This window comes from Sorex araneus, chromosome 1 (genome assembly GCF_027595985.1).
Source record: "Sorex araneus isolate mSorAra2 chromosome 1, mSorAra2.pri, whole genome shotgun sequence".
Lineage (NCBI taxonomy): Eukaryota > Metazoa > Chordata > Mammalia > Eulipotyphla > Soricidae > Sorex > Sorex araneus.
Window position 1 is genome coordinate 250218528 of NC_073302.1, and position 17890 is coordinate 250236417.

General features: G+C 35.3%; 1 protein-coding gene across 5 annotated transcripts in view; it reads right to left on the reverse strand.

Moving 5' to 3' along the window:
• Positions 1-328: 328 nt before the first annotated feature.
• Positions 329-17890, reverse strand: part of NAA16 (N-alpha-acetyltransferase 16, NatA auxiliary subunit) — a 66873-nt gene continuing 49311 nt past the window's right edge. For 4 of the 5 annotated variants that reach the window (XM_055121835.1, XM_055121855.1, XM_055121841.1 and 1 more), the window contains 8 exons: positions 16117-16245; positions 10016-10229; positions 8239-8432; positions 6935-7043; positions 6460-6558; positions 6019-6162; positions 3184-3281; positions 329-1650 (listed from right to left, as the gene is read on the reverse strand). In XM_055121835.1, the coding sequence (XP_054977810.1) occupies positions 1453-1650; positions 3184-3281; positions 6019-6162; positions 6460-6558; positions 6935-7043; positions 8239-8432; positions 10016-10229; positions 16117-16245 (1185 nt within the window). In that variant the 3' untranslated portion in view covers positions 329-1452. Of the gene's footprint in view, positions 1651-3183; positions 3282-6018; positions 6163-6459; positions 6559-6934; positions 7044-8238; positions 8433-10015; positions 10230-15453; positions 15597-16116; positions 16246-17890 lie in introns of those variants that run through there. The other variant, XR_008627321.1, reaches the window with a different exon arrangement.

Genomic DNA, 17890 nt, shown 5'->3' on the forward strand with positions numbered 1-17890 from the left:
CGATTTGCTCGAGCGGGCACTAGTAACATCTCCATTGTTTAGACTTGTTGTTACTGTTTTTGGCATATTGAATACATCACGGGTAGCTTGCCAAGCTCTGCCATGCGGGCAGGATTATCGCTCCAGTCCTAAATTGTATTTTGCTGAAACAGGTGAATTGGTATCTGGTGACAAAGAGTAACAAGTTATCTTAACTAACTGCTAAAATAAAACCAAGCTGCAGTTTTAAACTTGAAAAAATTAAGATGATTAAGACTATACCCTCTCATTAAATAAAATGTTTAGCAAAAACACTTAGTGTGAAGTGTAAATGAAGTACCAATAAGCATCTGTGTACAAAATAATTTATTCAGCATTATATACGGTGGCATTATTTTACAGTGAGGTTGTTTTATTTGAACAATTAAGAATCTAAATAGCTTAGAGTGAAAGAAAACCATTTTAATTATAACTTTTTATCCAAATAGTATCTCCCTTTGTAGAATTCCTTTTTCCTTAAAGGGAAGTATTAACATTACAGACATATTTACATTTCTGAAACAAACATCAGATTATTCTATTACTGCCATTTGTATAAGACAGGACAAAAAAATTCTCTCAGATATTATCCTCCCAGAAAAAAAATATTGCTAAACAATACTGTTTAAATGGTTAAACTAATGATGGTGTAAATTCTCATTCTGCTGCTATAAAAATGCTTTTAATAGTCAATGTATGGCTATAAGAGTAAGACTATTTTATTATCATTTGTATTCTGCCCTCTTACTCTCCCTAGAAGCGCACCACTCAGATATAAACTACTTGTTAACATGCAAAGCAACATAACCAAGAAAGCAAAGTTCTTGCCTTTGGGTCTTAAATATGCAATAAATCCACCAGTGAATTTCAATGATTAAGAGGTAAACCAACTCCTACATTCAAATAATCTATGTATACCTGGAGTAATTTATTTAATTAGAAAGTATCATTTTTTTGTGGATATTAGAAAAGAAATAATAATCATGAAAAAATTAAGGTGGAAAGAAGGGCAAATTAAATTTTAAAATAAACATCAATATTTGCCAGGAAGGATTTCATATAGTTTTTTACAGTTAAGACAGATATGCTTTAATTATAAAGTAAGCAAATAAAATCAGTAATAAACCAATAAGGGATCAAAATACACAACTTAGGTTAACAAAAAAAAATTTCATATTTATGATATAAAAGTGACAGCACCTATCACAATGCTAATAATTTCAGAGTTAAGAAACTGTACAAGTACAAACAGGTAATTTTAACAGATGTTTATGTAAATTGGCAGTCAGATAAAGAATAAAATAACCTTATGGAATAATCCATTTTAAAAATTCTACCCAATTCTTTCATTCCATATCTATATTACAGTATATCCTGGAAAAGAAACCCTTATCTGAATTTAGCTTTGAATTCTGAGTCAACTTTTGATGAGATTCATATTTCATTTGCCAAAACATCACAGTTAACAGTGTGGTTCAGTCCCATGTTATGGCCATCAACTTCATTCACAGCAGGCAGGAAAACAGATGTAAAAGGAAGCAAGTTATGACAGGCCATCCTATATTCTTCATACTGGGAATGACAGTTCCCAAAGCTGCCATCAAGGAGTGCCTCAGAAACCTTTATTAAAGTCTATTGAAACAAACAAACAATTGTTAATTTAAAAAAAAAAACCTTGGGTTTTCATTATAATCAAAGTAAGTCTCTTTAAGATTACATTTTAATCTTACAAAAATCCAATATGGCTTTAATTTAAAGTAATTTCCTACAAGTAACTGCCGCCAAGAAGAAACTTCTGGGGGGGGGGGCAGAAAGATAGTACAGGAACTAAGGCATATGTCTTGCATGAGTTTATGGTGGCACCACATATGGACCCCCAAGCATGGCAAGTGATCACTTCTGAACAAAGTGGAAATAAACCTGAGCACTGCTAGGCATGTCCCAAATCCCCAGCTCCACCCCAAAAAGAAGTTTTTGGGGGTAGAAAGTACAGGGGGTAAAGGCAGTACCTTGCATGCAGACAACCCATGCTCAACCCCCAGCACCACATATGGTTTCCTCAGCACCAGCCGAAGTGTAACCTCTAAGCCCAGAGCACAATACCCTGAGCACTGCCAGTAATACATATGTATGTGTGTCTGTTTACATGTATATTTAATACATATATATATAAAAAATTCATTCTTTTTTAATAAAGTCTACTGAAATAACATTGGTTTATAATTTTATAGGTTTTAGTGCAGCTTCTTGATTTGATATATATATTCTACATCATGATTTTCAGCAAAAACCTAGTATCCAGCTATCACCATACAGCTGCTCACCACTTTTAGTTTACCCATTTCATATCCCTCTGCCTCACTAATCAGTTATCTCTGTATCTGAGAGTTATGTGTGTTTTATCTTATTTTACCTTAAAAAAAAAAATAGCCGTAGGGCTGGAGTGATAGCACAGCGGATAGGGCGTTTGCCTTGCACGCGCCTGACCCGGGTTCGATTCTCAGCATCCCATATGGTCCCCTGAGCACTGCCAGGAGTAATTCCTGAGTGCAGAGCCAGGAATAACCCCTGTGCATCGCCAGGTGTGACCCAAAAAGAAAAAAAAAAAAAAAAGGCGAGCAGCATTTCACTGTATAAATATTAAGTACATCTTTATCTACTCATCCAGCAACAGACACTTAGGTACCTTGGCCACTGTGAATTAATACTGCAGTAAAGTTGGGGTACATATCTTTTTAAATTATCTTTTATATTCCTTGTGTATCTACTCAGAAGTGGGACAGACATATCATAAGCAGTAAGATTCTAATACTTGAAAAGAGAAGCTCTAAAACCATGATAACTAAAATAAAGGTGATATTCAGTAATAGTTCCCATTTTCTCAGAGATTACTCTGCCTGTCAGGTACTAAGAACACTTCAGTTTATTTCAGTTAACTCATGATGTCAAGTCTATGGGACAGACAATATTTTACATTTCCATTCTATAACTAAGGAAAAGGAAGCCAAGAGAGATAACCAGTCTACTGTGACACAGCTCATCACTGATGGAGAGTCAAATCCAGGCATAACTGAATGCCCAATCAAAAATTATATTGTAAATATACATTTTGTAGACTTCTTCATACCCATTAATTTGTAGAAATCAGTCTGTAAAAAATCTTACCTTTACATTTTTATCTTTGATACTTTCATCCAGCCTAGTGGCAATAGCAATTGCTTTCTCTTGTCTTGACTTGTCCAGAAAATACATCATCTTAGCACCTGAAAAACCAAGAAACCAAGACATTCAATTCAAGATAAACAAACTCCTTTATCTTACAATTGATTGATTTTTTGACCAGGAGCCAGCACCATAGTACAGCAGGGTGCTTGCCTTGCACGCAGCTGACCTGGGTTTGATCCCTGGCTCCCAACATGATCTCCCGAGATCCTGAGGGCCAATGGGAGTGTCCCCACACTCCCTCTCTTAAATGGTCAGTACATATTTACCAAAAGACTGATGATTCAACAATTTCAATACTCCTTAAAAATGACAGGACCCAACATCTAAACATGAAGTACTCTGGGCCAATCAGTGTTTCATCACGTTTTATATATATATTTGGGGGTGGGAATGTTCTGGGTCACACTTGCAGTGCTCTGGGGACCTAATTTAAAGATACTCGTTTATGTATGTGTAAGAGAGAGAGAGAGAAAAAATGTTTTTATGTATGTGAGAGAGAGAATAAGAGGGGGTGGGGAAGAGAGAGGGAGAGAGTGTGTGTGAGTAGGTGTGTTGGAGCCACACCCCGCAATGCTCAGTGTTCACTCTTGGTGGTTCTCAGAGTCCACATGGTGGCAGAGATCAAAACTGGGGTTGGCATATGCAAAGCAGTGTTTAAACCCCTGTACTATTTCTTCTCTGTTATGAGACATTAGCTCATAACAATTTCTCAATAAAATCCAGTTCACATTTCTCCAGAAAATCACATCTTCTATAATCATTTTCTATTGGGCTTTTATTAAGTTACATAGTTTGTTGATTTATAGCAGCTCTGTTAAGTTTTTTTATCAGTTGCATACGTAAATATTTTCCCAAATGCTATGAGTTTACTCATGATGTTTTAAAAAATTATTCATTTACTTTTCCTTTTTTTGACAGGAGGGGAGGAGGGGAACCTGGCAATGCACAGGGGTTACTCCTGGCTCTGTATGTAGGAATAACTCCTAGTGGTGCTCAGGAAACATATGGAATGCCAGGTACCAACCCTAGGTTAGCTCAGATGCCAGGCAATCACCTTACCGGCTCTACTATCTCTCCAGCTCCTCACTTATTTCAACTTTTGTTTTGAGGCCAGATCCAGGGATAATTCCTCGGTCGGTGCTCAGGCAGTACACAGGGAACCATGTAATGTTAGGCATCAATTTTAAGTGGTGAAAAATATTTTTAGATTTTAATACAATGTTGGAAAGTCATTTTCCTTAAATACAATAAAGAAATGCTTCCCTTCATTATTCTGTGTTCATAAAGAGATATTCTTATCTGCTGCAAGAAGTTTTCCAATTGTTTTTCACAGGAATTTTTTCCCACAGATATCAAAACTGAGAAGGAGAGAACTAAGAGCCTATTTCCTTTACAATAAAAAAGCTTACATTAAAACACTTACATATATGTCTTAAAGTAGAAGCATATAAACAATAGTATAGCAGGTAGGTAGGGTACATGGTTAACCTGGATTTGATCCCCAGCATTCCACATGGTCGCCTGAGCACCACCAGGGAGTATGTATATTCCTAAGAGCAGCGCCAGGAGTAATTCCTGAGCACCATTGGCTATGGTCCAAACCCCACCCCCGCCCCCCAAAAAAGAACAGAAACATAGTTTTAAGTATTTGCATTTCATTTACCCAATACTTTTTCCATAATCTATCTTACTGGCATTTATCTTGATATTTTAAGAATCTATATAAATTGCCTAAAATCCTTCCTGTATTGATACAGAATATAAATAAATCCTAAAGATACAAAATACATAAATAAAAACTAAAAAAGAAATATAAAATCACTCATATCCACAATTCCCAAAGGCAACCATTACAGCTTTGTTATCCATCACTTCATGTAAGTTCTTGTTACACATATCATACATGGTTGAGGTTACGTTGCAGGTAAATTCTATGAAGTATACTTATGATTTTAATCACAAATTTAAAAACAAAATATTTTGTATAACTACTTGGCATACATCCATCCTATAAATCCACCATTCCTTCTATTTATGGACATACATAACACTTTTTCCTCTCCAGCATTTCAGTTTTCAAGTAAAGTTCTTTCTCTCTCTCTGCTATGGACTGAATCTTGAAACTTATTTACAAACATGTCATTACATCTGAAGACAACTCTTGGTAGGCTGACATATTGCTTTCTTAAAGGCAAGAGTTAAGTTTACACTTTCAGCAACAAAATACAAGAGCATTTGTTTGCCATTTCTTTACTATACTCTTCTACAAGTTTTTTTTTTGTTTTTTGTTTTTGTTTTTGGGTCTCACCCGGCGATGCACAGGGGTTACTCCTGGCTTTGCACTCAAGAGTTACTCCTGGCAGTGCTCAGGGGACCATATGGGATGCTGGGGATCGAACCCAGGTCGCCCTACCCGCTGTGCTATCGCTCCAGCCCTCTTCTACAAGTTTTAACATAGAAAACTGCTGTTTGAAAGGTCAAAATGGTGGAAGTCAAACCTCTTTCCAAATATTTATAAACGATTTTTCTTTTTTCCATGAACCTTTTATTTTTTATTTTATTTATTTATTTTTCCTTTTTGGGTCACACCCGGCAATGCACAGGGGTTAGTCCTGGCTCTGCACTCAAGAATTACCCTTGGCAGTGCCCAGGGGACCATATGGGATGCTGGGATTCGAACCCGGGTCGGCCGTGTGCAAGGCAAAACACCCTACTCGCTGCACTATCGCTCCAGCCCCTCCATGAACCTTTTAACCCTAGGAACTAAATACCAACCTGAAAGTAAATGTTGAAGCGAGGTAGCGTTATGTTTGAGAAAATCCTCATTGAAATTTTCCAAATTCTTGTTGACAAATATTTTTTGCATTTCTTGAGATAGAACTTTGCTCACAATGTCTGGAAGATTACTATGATCAGACACTGTAAAAATAAAACATTTGGATTAAAAACTTTTGGTTTGTTCTTAAAAGTAATTGTAATAGTTATACTTACTCTTAAACTTGATGTATCTGCAGAATAGAAATGTTAATATTCCTCTGAATTTAAGTACACCCAAAAAATGTACTGATTTCTAGCATTTATTAGCAGGTTTGATTTATAGAGATGCCTTTATTTAAATATTACAAACATTACTATGATCTTCATGCTACAAATCTCAATTCAAGAGAACTGAATTCTCATATTGCTTCTAATAAAAATTACACTTTTTATACATACCAGATTTAGAAAATTTAATTAAACATTCATGCAACCATGGGTTATTGCTGTTGATGGCAAAAGCTCGTTTCACAGACTGCAACATTAACAGAAATTTTCCTGTGTCAGAAGAAAGTAACAGTATTAATATTTATGCATTTTCAAGCTAATTTTAGCACTATCTAAAATTCAAAAATAAAGCTTCAATTTCTTTTAATATTCATAAGAAAACTTCGACCCTAACTCAAAAACAACACTGCTTTATAAGGAATTGCTTCAGATGAACAATTTTATAATGTTCAAACTATTCTTAAAATGAATTTCTCATTACAGTATTTCATTAACCACCTAGTAAGAATCAGAGAACAATAAGATTAAATATTTGTGCAAGGTTGAAACAGAACTCCCAAGAAACAAAATAGATCTAACTAATAGATTACACTGAATATAATCACCAATACAATTAAAGGATTAAAAACTGAATTTAAATTATTACCTTTCCTAAAATAAATTTCAAATGCTAAAAGATGAGTATCAATGTTATCAGCAACAAGAGTCTTAAGAGGTATTAGAAACTTGATAGCCTCCTCTAATGGATTCTCCATCTATTTTGAAATAAAAAACAAAATCATTTTTAAAAATGGCAATATAAATTCTCTCTAAAATTTCATATTAATACACATCTAAAATTTAGAGGTCTTCCATAAAAAATGTAGAAAACATTTAAACTTCATCTATAAACAGTCAAATTCTAAAACAGGAAGTTTTATTGTCTTCTGACTGTGAAATAAGTATGTTTACAAAATTATCATTCCACAGACTTATGGAAATGTTACCATGAACTGTCTTGTCAGTATTTAATACTACATATATCAAAAGGAAACACATGTAATTGTACTACATAAGTGAAAAAGATTAAAGCAAATCTTAAAGCAAAATCTTAAAACAAAATCTTTTAATATAAGTGTTTATACTTATATATAAAATTTTAGTATAAGTGTTTATACTAGATTCAGAGAATAAAACCAGAACGCTTAGCAGTTCCCTAAATAATTATTAATACTTTGAGAAAATCCTGGAGATGAGGTGCTTTCTTTAAAGTTAAAAAATAACTAGCAAGATATACAGAACACTTTTTATTATAGACAATATCTCTGCTGTAAGAATTAAAATATGGATTCTAAAATAAAATATTGTTTTGCAATTCTGTATAAAAAATTACCAAAAGCTTCAGTGTCTAAAGTCATACAAATTTATTATCTTGCAGTTCTGTAGGGTCAAAGTCCAGCAAAGGTCTCACCAGGCTTAAAACGAAGGTGTCAGCAGGACTGCATTCCTTTATGAAGGCTCTAATGGAAAATATGTCTCAATACCCCCTTCAGCTTCTCAAGGCTGCCCACATTCTTGTTTATGGTTTCTCTCTCCATCTTCAAGGCCAGCAACAGAGTCTGAGTTCTTCTCACAATTCCAACCTTCTTCCCACCCACCCCTCCACTTTAAGCCCCTCTGTAATTTTACTGTGCAACTAAATCATGTTTTTATATCTATTCTTTGGTCAGCTAATCACCTTAAATTACATCTGCTACCTGAATCATGTAATATAACATATTCAGGTTCTAGGGATTTAACATACAATTCAGCGACTAGATTAGTTCAAAATGTGCACACTGTCACTCAAAAATAACTGATGATTATTATGACCCTGAGATAGAACAAACGGATTCTAATATATAGATTTAAATAATGTTTATGATAAAAAAAATAACTAATTTTACCAAATAGAGAGTAAACTTCTCTCACCCTTTCTAACTTTTCAGGTATAAGTTCTTCTTTGTGACCACTGGCTTCTTCTTCGTCATCATCTCTCTTTTTCTTTTGACTTTTATGTTGACGCTCTCTTTCTGCGTGCTTCCTTTCTTCTTCTAATTTTGCCTTTTTCTGGGCTCTTCTCTGCTTACTAAGCATTTTCTTCAGCTCTTTAGCTGACAGGTTTTCTATAATATCCAAAAGATGAATTCTGAGCCAGTTTCCATTTTCCTCATATTCTTCGGCAATACATACTATTAGTACAGCTTTGCAGGGTGAGTGCAAGAAGAGGCAACCACATAAACATTTATAGAAAGTGTATTCCTAATGGTTACCACAAAACCTGGCACAGAAAAGTCAACTAGAAGATGCTGCATTGACACAAATCAACCAATTCCAGACAATTTCTGTTATGGACAAAACATTAGGCAAATTATTTCAACTCTCAATCATGATACTGACTAGTATAAAATGGGGTTGATAACACCAATAATCTTCTTAGAATACTGAATACTTTAATGCAACACATAAATCTTAGAATAATTTAATGCAATACATAAATATAATTGATATCTTTTATAAACACAAGAAATAAAGCATCAGAACTTAGTTTTTCTCCTACCCTAGATGTTAACATTTTGTGACTAAAGGGTGCAATAATATGATTTCTGATACCTTCTTCAATGATGTAGGCATTAGAACTTATAAAAACATGTATTTCCCTAAAGAACTCAATAGAAGTACTCAAAAATAATTAAAAAACCCTAACACACTCATTTCTGTTGTTCACGAATTGGCTTTACCAAAGATAAAAATGAAAGATTGGGGGGCTGGAGCGATAGCACAACGAGTAGGGCGTTTGCCTTGCACGCGGCAGACCCGGGTTCAATCTCCAGCATCCCATATGGTCCCCTGAGCACCGCCAGGAGTAATTAATTCCTGAGTGCTAAAGCCAGGACTAACTCCTGTGCATCACCAGGTGTGACCCAAAAAGAAAAAAAAAAAAAATTAAAGGAAAGATTGGAAGGCTGCTGTGTGTGTGTGTGTGTCTGTGTGTGTGTGTGGGCAGGGCACTTGCCTGCACACAGCCAGCCCAGGTTCATTCCCCAGCACATATGGTTCCCCCAAACTCTGCCAGGTGTTAATTCCTGAGTGCAGAGTCAGTAGGAAGCCCTGATCACTGCCTGGTGTGGCCCAAAACCAAACCAAACCAAACCAAAAATTAAAAAATACATAAATAGGGGCCGGAGCGATAGCACAGCGGGTAGGGCGTTTGCCTTGCCAGGAGTAGTTCCTGAGTGCAAAGCCAGGAGTAACCCCTGAGCATCGCTGGGTGTGACCCAAAAAGCAAAAAAAAAAAATACATAAATAAATAAAAGATTGGGACCAGAGAGTACAGTGAATAGGGCATTTTCCTTAAATACCACTTGACTCAGATTTGATCCCCGGCACCACATACAAATTCCCCAAGCACCACCAGGAGTGATATCAGAGCACAGAGTAAAGAATAAGCACTCAGCCCAGCCAGATGTGCTCCCCCCCACCAAATAAAATAATTTTTAAAAATTACAAATCATTGAATTAGTAAAATTTAGAAGCTACAATATATCATCCTTATATTTCTAAATCTCTTGCCAACTTTTTTTTGGATATCAGCTATCTAACTTTATCCTCATTTCCTTTGGCAATATACTTTTCTATTATTTATCTTATGACATTAGAAATTTAATGTTCTTTACAAATCTTTTTAAGCAAGCTCCTTTTCAGTTACCTGAATTTATTTCTTGTTGTTTGCTCTCATTAGTTAACGGATTATCATACAACTTCAAGTATATTTCAATTGCTGATCTAGCAGCCTTGAAATAAAAGGCATGTCTTCTGAGTACATCTTCTAATCTCAAAAGATCAACATAAGCACGAAGGGTCATCTTTCTCATGCAGTATGTATGGAAGTCAAATTGATCGTCAGTTATCTCCAAAAAATGCTTAAAAACAAAATTAAAAATTAACCCTTATATTTATGTCAATAACATTTACTTTTGACTAAAATTATTTTTAAAAATTAGAAGCAATTTTAATAGACCCAAATTCATTAGGCTGCCCACTAGAGTTTTTAGCTGTATTGAAAATATTAAGCATTTCTTTGCACTTAACTTTTGTTTTAATAATCTATGACCATTCTCCAAAACCAGATTTTGTGACGATATTCAATTTCTATGTATTAAAGTCAGAAGATCAAATGATTTTTTAAACCTAGATAGTATATATTGATGTTCTTCATTTTAATGAAGTTATTTCTCAATACCCTCTCTTCCCCAAATTAGTATGGTAAGGTTCAAGAGAACTCTCAATCAAATTGAACATATACAAATTCACACAAAACATTCAAAAATCATGCTTCTCTAACTCAATTATGAGTTCTTTAAAATCATGCCCTGTCTTCTCTACCCTACTACCTGGCATCAGACAGCAGCATAGAAGAAATTCAGTAAGCACAGTGACCTTTGCCAACTCAAGATAAATTGTGAGGTGTGTGAATTCAATTTCTTAAAGCCTTGATAATGTAATCAAAGTCAGAATAAAGAAATCTATACAGATAGTTTTATAAGGTTTTTTGTTAAATGGATCAAACAAAACATTTTAATATCACTTCAAATAGTAAAGTGCTACACAAATGTAGGTCACTATGGTTTTCCCTCACTAAGTTTCCAAAATCCTCGTACATTCCACTTTAGCAGAGATCTGAAATCTGGATTCTAATATATAAATAACATTTCCTACGGGGAAAAAATCCAAGGCATTCATTCAATTCTCATAGGTTAAAAAGCAGAAAAGTTTAAAAACAAATCCCTTGGGCTGGCAAGATGGCTCAATGGCTGAGAGCACACACTCTGCATCAGGGGGATCCTGGATGGGGTCCCTGGCACAGCATGGTCCACCCAGTATTGTCAGGACTGACACCCGCCCCACCCCTAGTCTCAAGCACAAAGCCTGGGTGATAGCCCCTAATTAGCATGGCTGGGTCTGGCCCCAAACCAAACAAACCAAAAAAATTATTATCAGTTAAATAAAAAGGATCTCTCCTTTAATAAAGGTTAACTCCTTTAATAAAGCAACTTTTACTTTTACTTTCTTTCCTAAATGTATCTGTCTTTTTTCTTTTATTCAGTTTCTCTCAAAAACATATAGAAAAATCAATGGCTCAATACCTATCTAGGCCAAGCTCTTCAACTATTTCATCTTCCCTGTCCTGGGGTTGTATAGGAAAAGTTATTATCCATATTATTTAATAATTTTTAGTTGTCTTAATCATTAGAAACACATACAAAATTACATTAAGAGCCTGATTTTTCAAGAGAATTCAAAGATAATAAAAATATACAATGTGAAAATAGAAAAAATAAACATTTCACATTAACTTATATTTGTTAGTTCAAAAATGTTTTAATGCTATATTTGAAAACTTAATTCCTTCATAATAAAAATCGACTCATAAATTATAAACTTGATCTTATTTCTTAAATAGAGAATTACATATTTCATAAAGTTGTTCAGTTTTTGTTAAGGTAAATCAAGTTATACGTAGCATCATAAAAAAATCAAATCCAATCCTGACTAAAGAAATGCAGTGCAAAGTTATGGCGCATAACATAGTAAGATGAAAGCATCAAAAAGATTACAAGAATTCCTTCAGGATGAGAAACATTTATATCTATGAATAAAAAAACAGACACAAACTACAAGAGATACTTCTAGCAACATTAGTAGATTTAAGAAAAAGTCATATGGAACCACAAACATATAAGCCACCTCTTTTATCAGTTAACAGCCCACAAGCTGCCTCTCTCCAGTTAACATCTTCATTAAAACAGGGTAACAAACTATCCTAGATGCCCCAGGCTTTCTCAGCATCTCCACTGAAAAGGCCGATGTCTCAAGAACCTGCTCAGCCTTAACAAACCTGAACCACTCTACAATAAAATTAATTAGAAAATATAGGATGCTGCAAAAGTATCTTTGTTCTTGAAAGAAATAGCATATTAAATAATTCTATCTAAAACAACTAGCACTGAATTTTTTTTTTTTTTTAGAACTCTTTACTTAAATTATACAGAAGTTGCAATGGGAAGTACAGAAAGACTATCTTGATACTCTAATCTCACTTTCCCCCAAAGGTTACAATACAAATCAAATGTGAAAAACTTGACACTGGTACAGCATGTGTCTATAATTCTGTGCGCTTTTATCATGTGTTGATGTGTGGAACCACTCCCATAATCAAGATACAGAACTACTCCACCACCACAATCATCTCCCTTGTAATACATAAATATACACATGATAACACAAAATTGTTTCCCTGTACTTTAGCCAAACATTATATGACATGGTCATATCAAATCACTACAGAAAGTAGGCACATAAATACTAGCATAAGTTCATACTCTCAACTCGATTTTTACTTTATTAAAACACTTTCAGCAAGGTGAGAAAATAACTGGCTGGAAAAAATTTGGTAGACTGTCAAAATTAGGACTGAATCAAAGTCAAAGAGGCTGGGCCAGCCAGAGATAGTGCAGTGGATAGGGCATCTACCTTGCACACAGCCAATCCAGATTCTATCTGTGGTATAGTTCCTGAAGCCTATCAGAAGGAAGCCCTGAGTATCACCAGGTGTGAGGAACACTCCCCACCCCACCCCCCAAAAAAAAACAACAGCAAAAAGTCAAAACAAGTCAACATATAATTAACCCTACTCACCATAAATTCACAGCTTCCTTTACAAAATCCCTACAAAGCCCTCTCTTATCTAGATGCATTACTTCTCAGAGTTCTTAGAGACTAGTAAAGAGTTCGTTTAGAAAAAGGCAACAAAACTAAACTTAAAATATAAACAGACTAACTAGGGTAATAAGCAGATTTACTGTTTGCTTTTAGAGAATCATCACCATAAAGAGCACACATGTCAATTTGAACTACTAAGCTGCAATGGAAAGGAGGCTTTCAAATGCTAGTCTGTAGACTTGTCCTCAAGATGAAGAGGTTGAAAAACATTGCCCAGAATTTTCCTATAGTGTCTTCACCTATCGAATGTCTTAGATCTTATTTAATATAAGTATTGTCGAAAACCCACCACCCAAAAACAGGGAGAAGTAATAACATCTAAAAAATAAAGTTTAAGGGGCTGGAGAGATAGCACAGCGGGTAGGGTGTTTGCCTTGCACTCGGCCGACTGGGTTCGATTCCCAGCATCCCATATGGTCCCCTGAGCATCGCCAGGGGTTAATTCCTGAGTGCAGAGCCAGAAGTGACCCTGTGCATCGCTGGGTGAGACCCAAAAAGCAAAAAATTAAAAAAAAAATTAAGTTTAAAATGTTATTCTAAACATGAATTTATATCCAGTATCTTGAAGATAGTAGTTCTGTCTTGATTTTAATAAAGCTCAAGTTCTAAATATAAGGTCAGGTTGAACTACATTTTTATAAATAATCCTAAAATCCTAAAAGATGGTTAATCTGAAGAAAGAGAAAATAACATACTGAGTCTTTCTACAATTCTAACCCTGCAAATCGAATTATTATAAACTTCACAGTAATATGCACCTGAATAGAAATGGCATTCAACAAAGGATTTCTTGAATTCTTGGAAGGCATAAAAATTATTTGGCCTCATTTGAACTTCTATTTCTACTCACTGACCTATTTAGAACATAAACCTCCAAGTTTTATTTTTGAAAAGGTGTTTTCCTTATTAAAATACTTTTAAAACTCAGGTACAAGAGTGACTTATGAGATACCTATAAACTTCTTATTTTATAATTATATTCCTAAATCCTTAGAATTAAATCAACTATACTAATTATGTACAATTATGACTTTTTCTTTTAGATTATAGTAGTTTTATTAGAATTTTAGGTACATTAATCACCTTAAACTAAACACTCACATTTCTACATATGATCACTAGAAGAGTTGCATCTTACTTATTTGCAGTGTGCTATATGAGGGGTAGGAGGGAGTGGTGCATACATCTGGCTTACCCTTGGCTGTGTGCTCAGGAATCACTCCTGGGGTGTCACAGGATCAAACCCAGGTCATCATGTGCAAGGTAAACACCTTCTGTACTATCTTTCTGACCCAAATCTTATTTACTTATAATATGAATTATTCACTAAAAAATAGCATGTAGTGGTAAGTAGTTTCTTTTCCTATTTATGTCTCAAGTTCTTTGTATTCTCAAGCACCAACAGCAAACCTAAATTGTAGGATAACTACACTAAATAAAGGTAGTTAAATTTTCAGCAATTAACCAAGTTAAAAATATAACTGGATAGTAATGATTTCTGCCATGTTTTAATTGCTGATGATTACTTCCTGTAATATTTTCCTTAAAAAATGCTTTTTACAAGCAAACTATTTTTAATTAGAGTTGGATTTAAAGCTCTAGAAATATTTTCTAGATTATATAAATTTCACATTATAAAATTACACAGAATTTTGTTTCATGTTAGTGAGCCATAATCACTAAAAATTAAAGAAAAGCAAAATCCAAAAGAAATCTACTATCAGGATAGCTATTAATCATATTCTAACAATCCCTCCTAAATAGTAAAAATAATAACTATAGGTATAAGTTGTTTGTGTTAGGAGGAATCAGTTTTTAAGTTGCGGAAATTCACAGAAACAATGATCTCAGAGATATTCAAATTTCAGTTTCATGGAAAATATGATAAAGTCCTAGATATGGCATAGTTGGAATATTGGCCCTAAAAGTGTAGCAGCCTCTTCACTCATGAAACAGTCTTCAGCTCGCTGAGAACATACTGATTAATTCTCTTTTCCCTAAGCAGAATGCTTTTAAAGTGGCAGTCATTATGGATGGGAATATCAAAATAAACTAATGATCTATTTTATCTCAGGAATAAGAGCTAGGACACATGAATCTTGCCTTGACTTATATTTTGCAAGAAGCAGAAGTTTCCCCAGGGATAACAGCCATGTAAGTTCTGGACTAAAAGAGGGGTGGGGGGCTTATATACACACCCCATAATGCAAAAACTACATTATTTCTTGGGGCTCAGGTATTAATTCTAATTCTAGTTCCCATCAAAAGCCACCCCCTAATATTTTGCCTTTCTTTTGGGTAACCTTAGAAATTTCAATGGGAAAAAGGCCAAAGTGACTGCAGGAGTGCAGACATCAGGCTCACCTGACTATGATGCCTGTGGTTTTATACTGCGTCAGCATGGGAACAGTGGTGCAGATAGACCCCACAACTGAGGGCTGCTGAGTACTGCCTCAGGGGTGCATTTGTGGCTCTTTTCCTCCTGTTGTCCATTTGGAAGGAGAGTGCTTCAGAGATGACAAAGAACAGGAAAACAAAAATTCATACAAAGGAAAAGAAAAGTCCCCTCACTGAGGCACATCACACATTTAATCCTAAAAGCAAGTAATAAAATAAACCAGCAATCCAAGCATAGATTACTGCAGAAAACACTGAAAGTAAGAACAAATATCCTGAGAAGACAAACTGGAGAGAGGCTGACTACGGAGCAGATCCTGATGTAAAGAAAGAGGTGGCCATCAGCTTGTGTATCCCTCTAGTCCTTAATCACGAAAATCAAATAATGGCCGAATTAGGAATTTGAAATTTTGATTATGTTAACAAATAGCAACAATGGCTTACTTAACTGATCTTTTCCTTCTTCAGACAAAATAGACACATAGAAATCCTAACCATTTGAGAAATTTTTTAAAAGCTATCATTTATTCACAATTTCTAAACACTTTAAAGGCCAAAGATCAAAAACTTTTTTTCATAAATGAAATTCTGAAAGCAGTTAGAAAACTAAAGTCAACTTTTTTAACTTACCCTTTCTACTTCATGGCACTTTTTCAAGGCATCTCCGTATCTCCCCAAACGCTGATAAGCTGAAATGCATTCTGTCTGAAACCACATACACTGCATTTCATTTAAATTCTCCATGGCAGATGTTCCTTCCTGAAACAAAAGCATTCATAACTATTGAAAGAAGTAACAAGAGATCCTAAAAATCTCACTTCCCCTTTACCATGACAGCTGTCTTAGTATGACAATAAATAGCAATAAATTTAGCAATAAAGAATTAACTCACTTATGCAGTGCTAGGGTATTCACTACATAGAAAGGTCTCCAGTTTGGGCTTTTTGGGGGTATGAGCTGGGGTGGAGAATAGGGGTGTTGGTAAGGGTACTTGAAGCTGCTCCTAGCACTGTGCTCAAGGTCCACGTGCAGTACTTGGGAATCATGCAGTGTCAATAACTGAATCCAGGGGAAGGAGTGACAGCACGGTGGGTAGGGCGTTTGCCTTGCATACAACTGACCCGGGTTCAATTCCCAGTATCCTATATGGTCCCCTGTGCACCGCCAGGAGTAATTCCTGAGTGCAGTAACCCCTGAGCATCGCTGGGTGTGACCCCCTCCCCCCCCCCAAAAAAAAACAAAACTGAATCCAGGGTTCACACATGCAGCACTGCAGTCCAACACTTTCAGTCATTGCTCCACCCCCCCCCACAAGCTAAGATTTTTAGTATCAAAGCTTCTACTTAAATTATTTAAGATAGTGATCTTATGAAGTATAGTTAAGCTTTCTTTGTCCTTTTCTAAATGAAAGCTACTGACCCTTTCCCTGCTGATTCAGGGACCCTGTAATACACATCCATCATTGTCAAGTCTGTTAGCAACAGTTTTTTAACTTTGCTTGTGATACTGATTTTCAATACTAAAAATGATGGGTTTTATGTGTACATAATTTCAAAACAGACCCTGCCCCAAATTAGAAGTTTTCTCTGGCTTTTGGTTTGTTTCCCAGTCCCCTCCATTCGTGTTAACAGTTATTACTTTCTTTGTCCCCCATGTCTGCTTCTAACAGAATCTCCTGTTGTCTGACAATTCTTTGCCGTAGGCTGACAAAATCAAGTAACTAAAGTTACTAAGAATAGCTGCTAAATGATTCTCAATGAAAATCCTAAGGAGACTAAGTATGAGGCTGGAGAGATGGTAAAAGCAGACGGGCGCTTGCCTTGCACACAGCTGACTTATGTTCGATCTCTGGCTTCCCATATGGTCCCTCAAGAACCACCAGGGTAATTCCTGAGTTCAGAACCAGGAGTAACCCCTGATTATCACCAGGTGTGTCCAAAAAAACCCCCAAAATAAAAAAATTAAAAGACTATATGATAAAGTATCAGTTTCAGTTCAGCAACATTGGAGTTGTCTGTTCAGAAGAAATACTTTGAATATTTTGTGTAGCCCAGGAAATATGGCAGTGGTATTTTTCACGTAATTTTAAAGTGCTCAGTTCTCTTTGTATAATTTCTATTTCTGTTGACTACATTTTTATCATTTATATTATGTTTTTACTTACAAAAGTTAACAACTAGAATCATTTCTTCAGCAACTATGTAAAAACTTTTAACCTGAAAAAATCTACACCAAGGAATTATCAACACTTCATTAGCAATCACACCCAAGTTTAACTATTCACTCAAGGTCACCAACAGTTTCCCCCGTACCTGGCCGTATGTTCCACCATACAGACTTGCAAGGCCACTGACTGGTATAGACACACTGAATGAGCACTTATTTTAGCATAAAACTTGTCAAG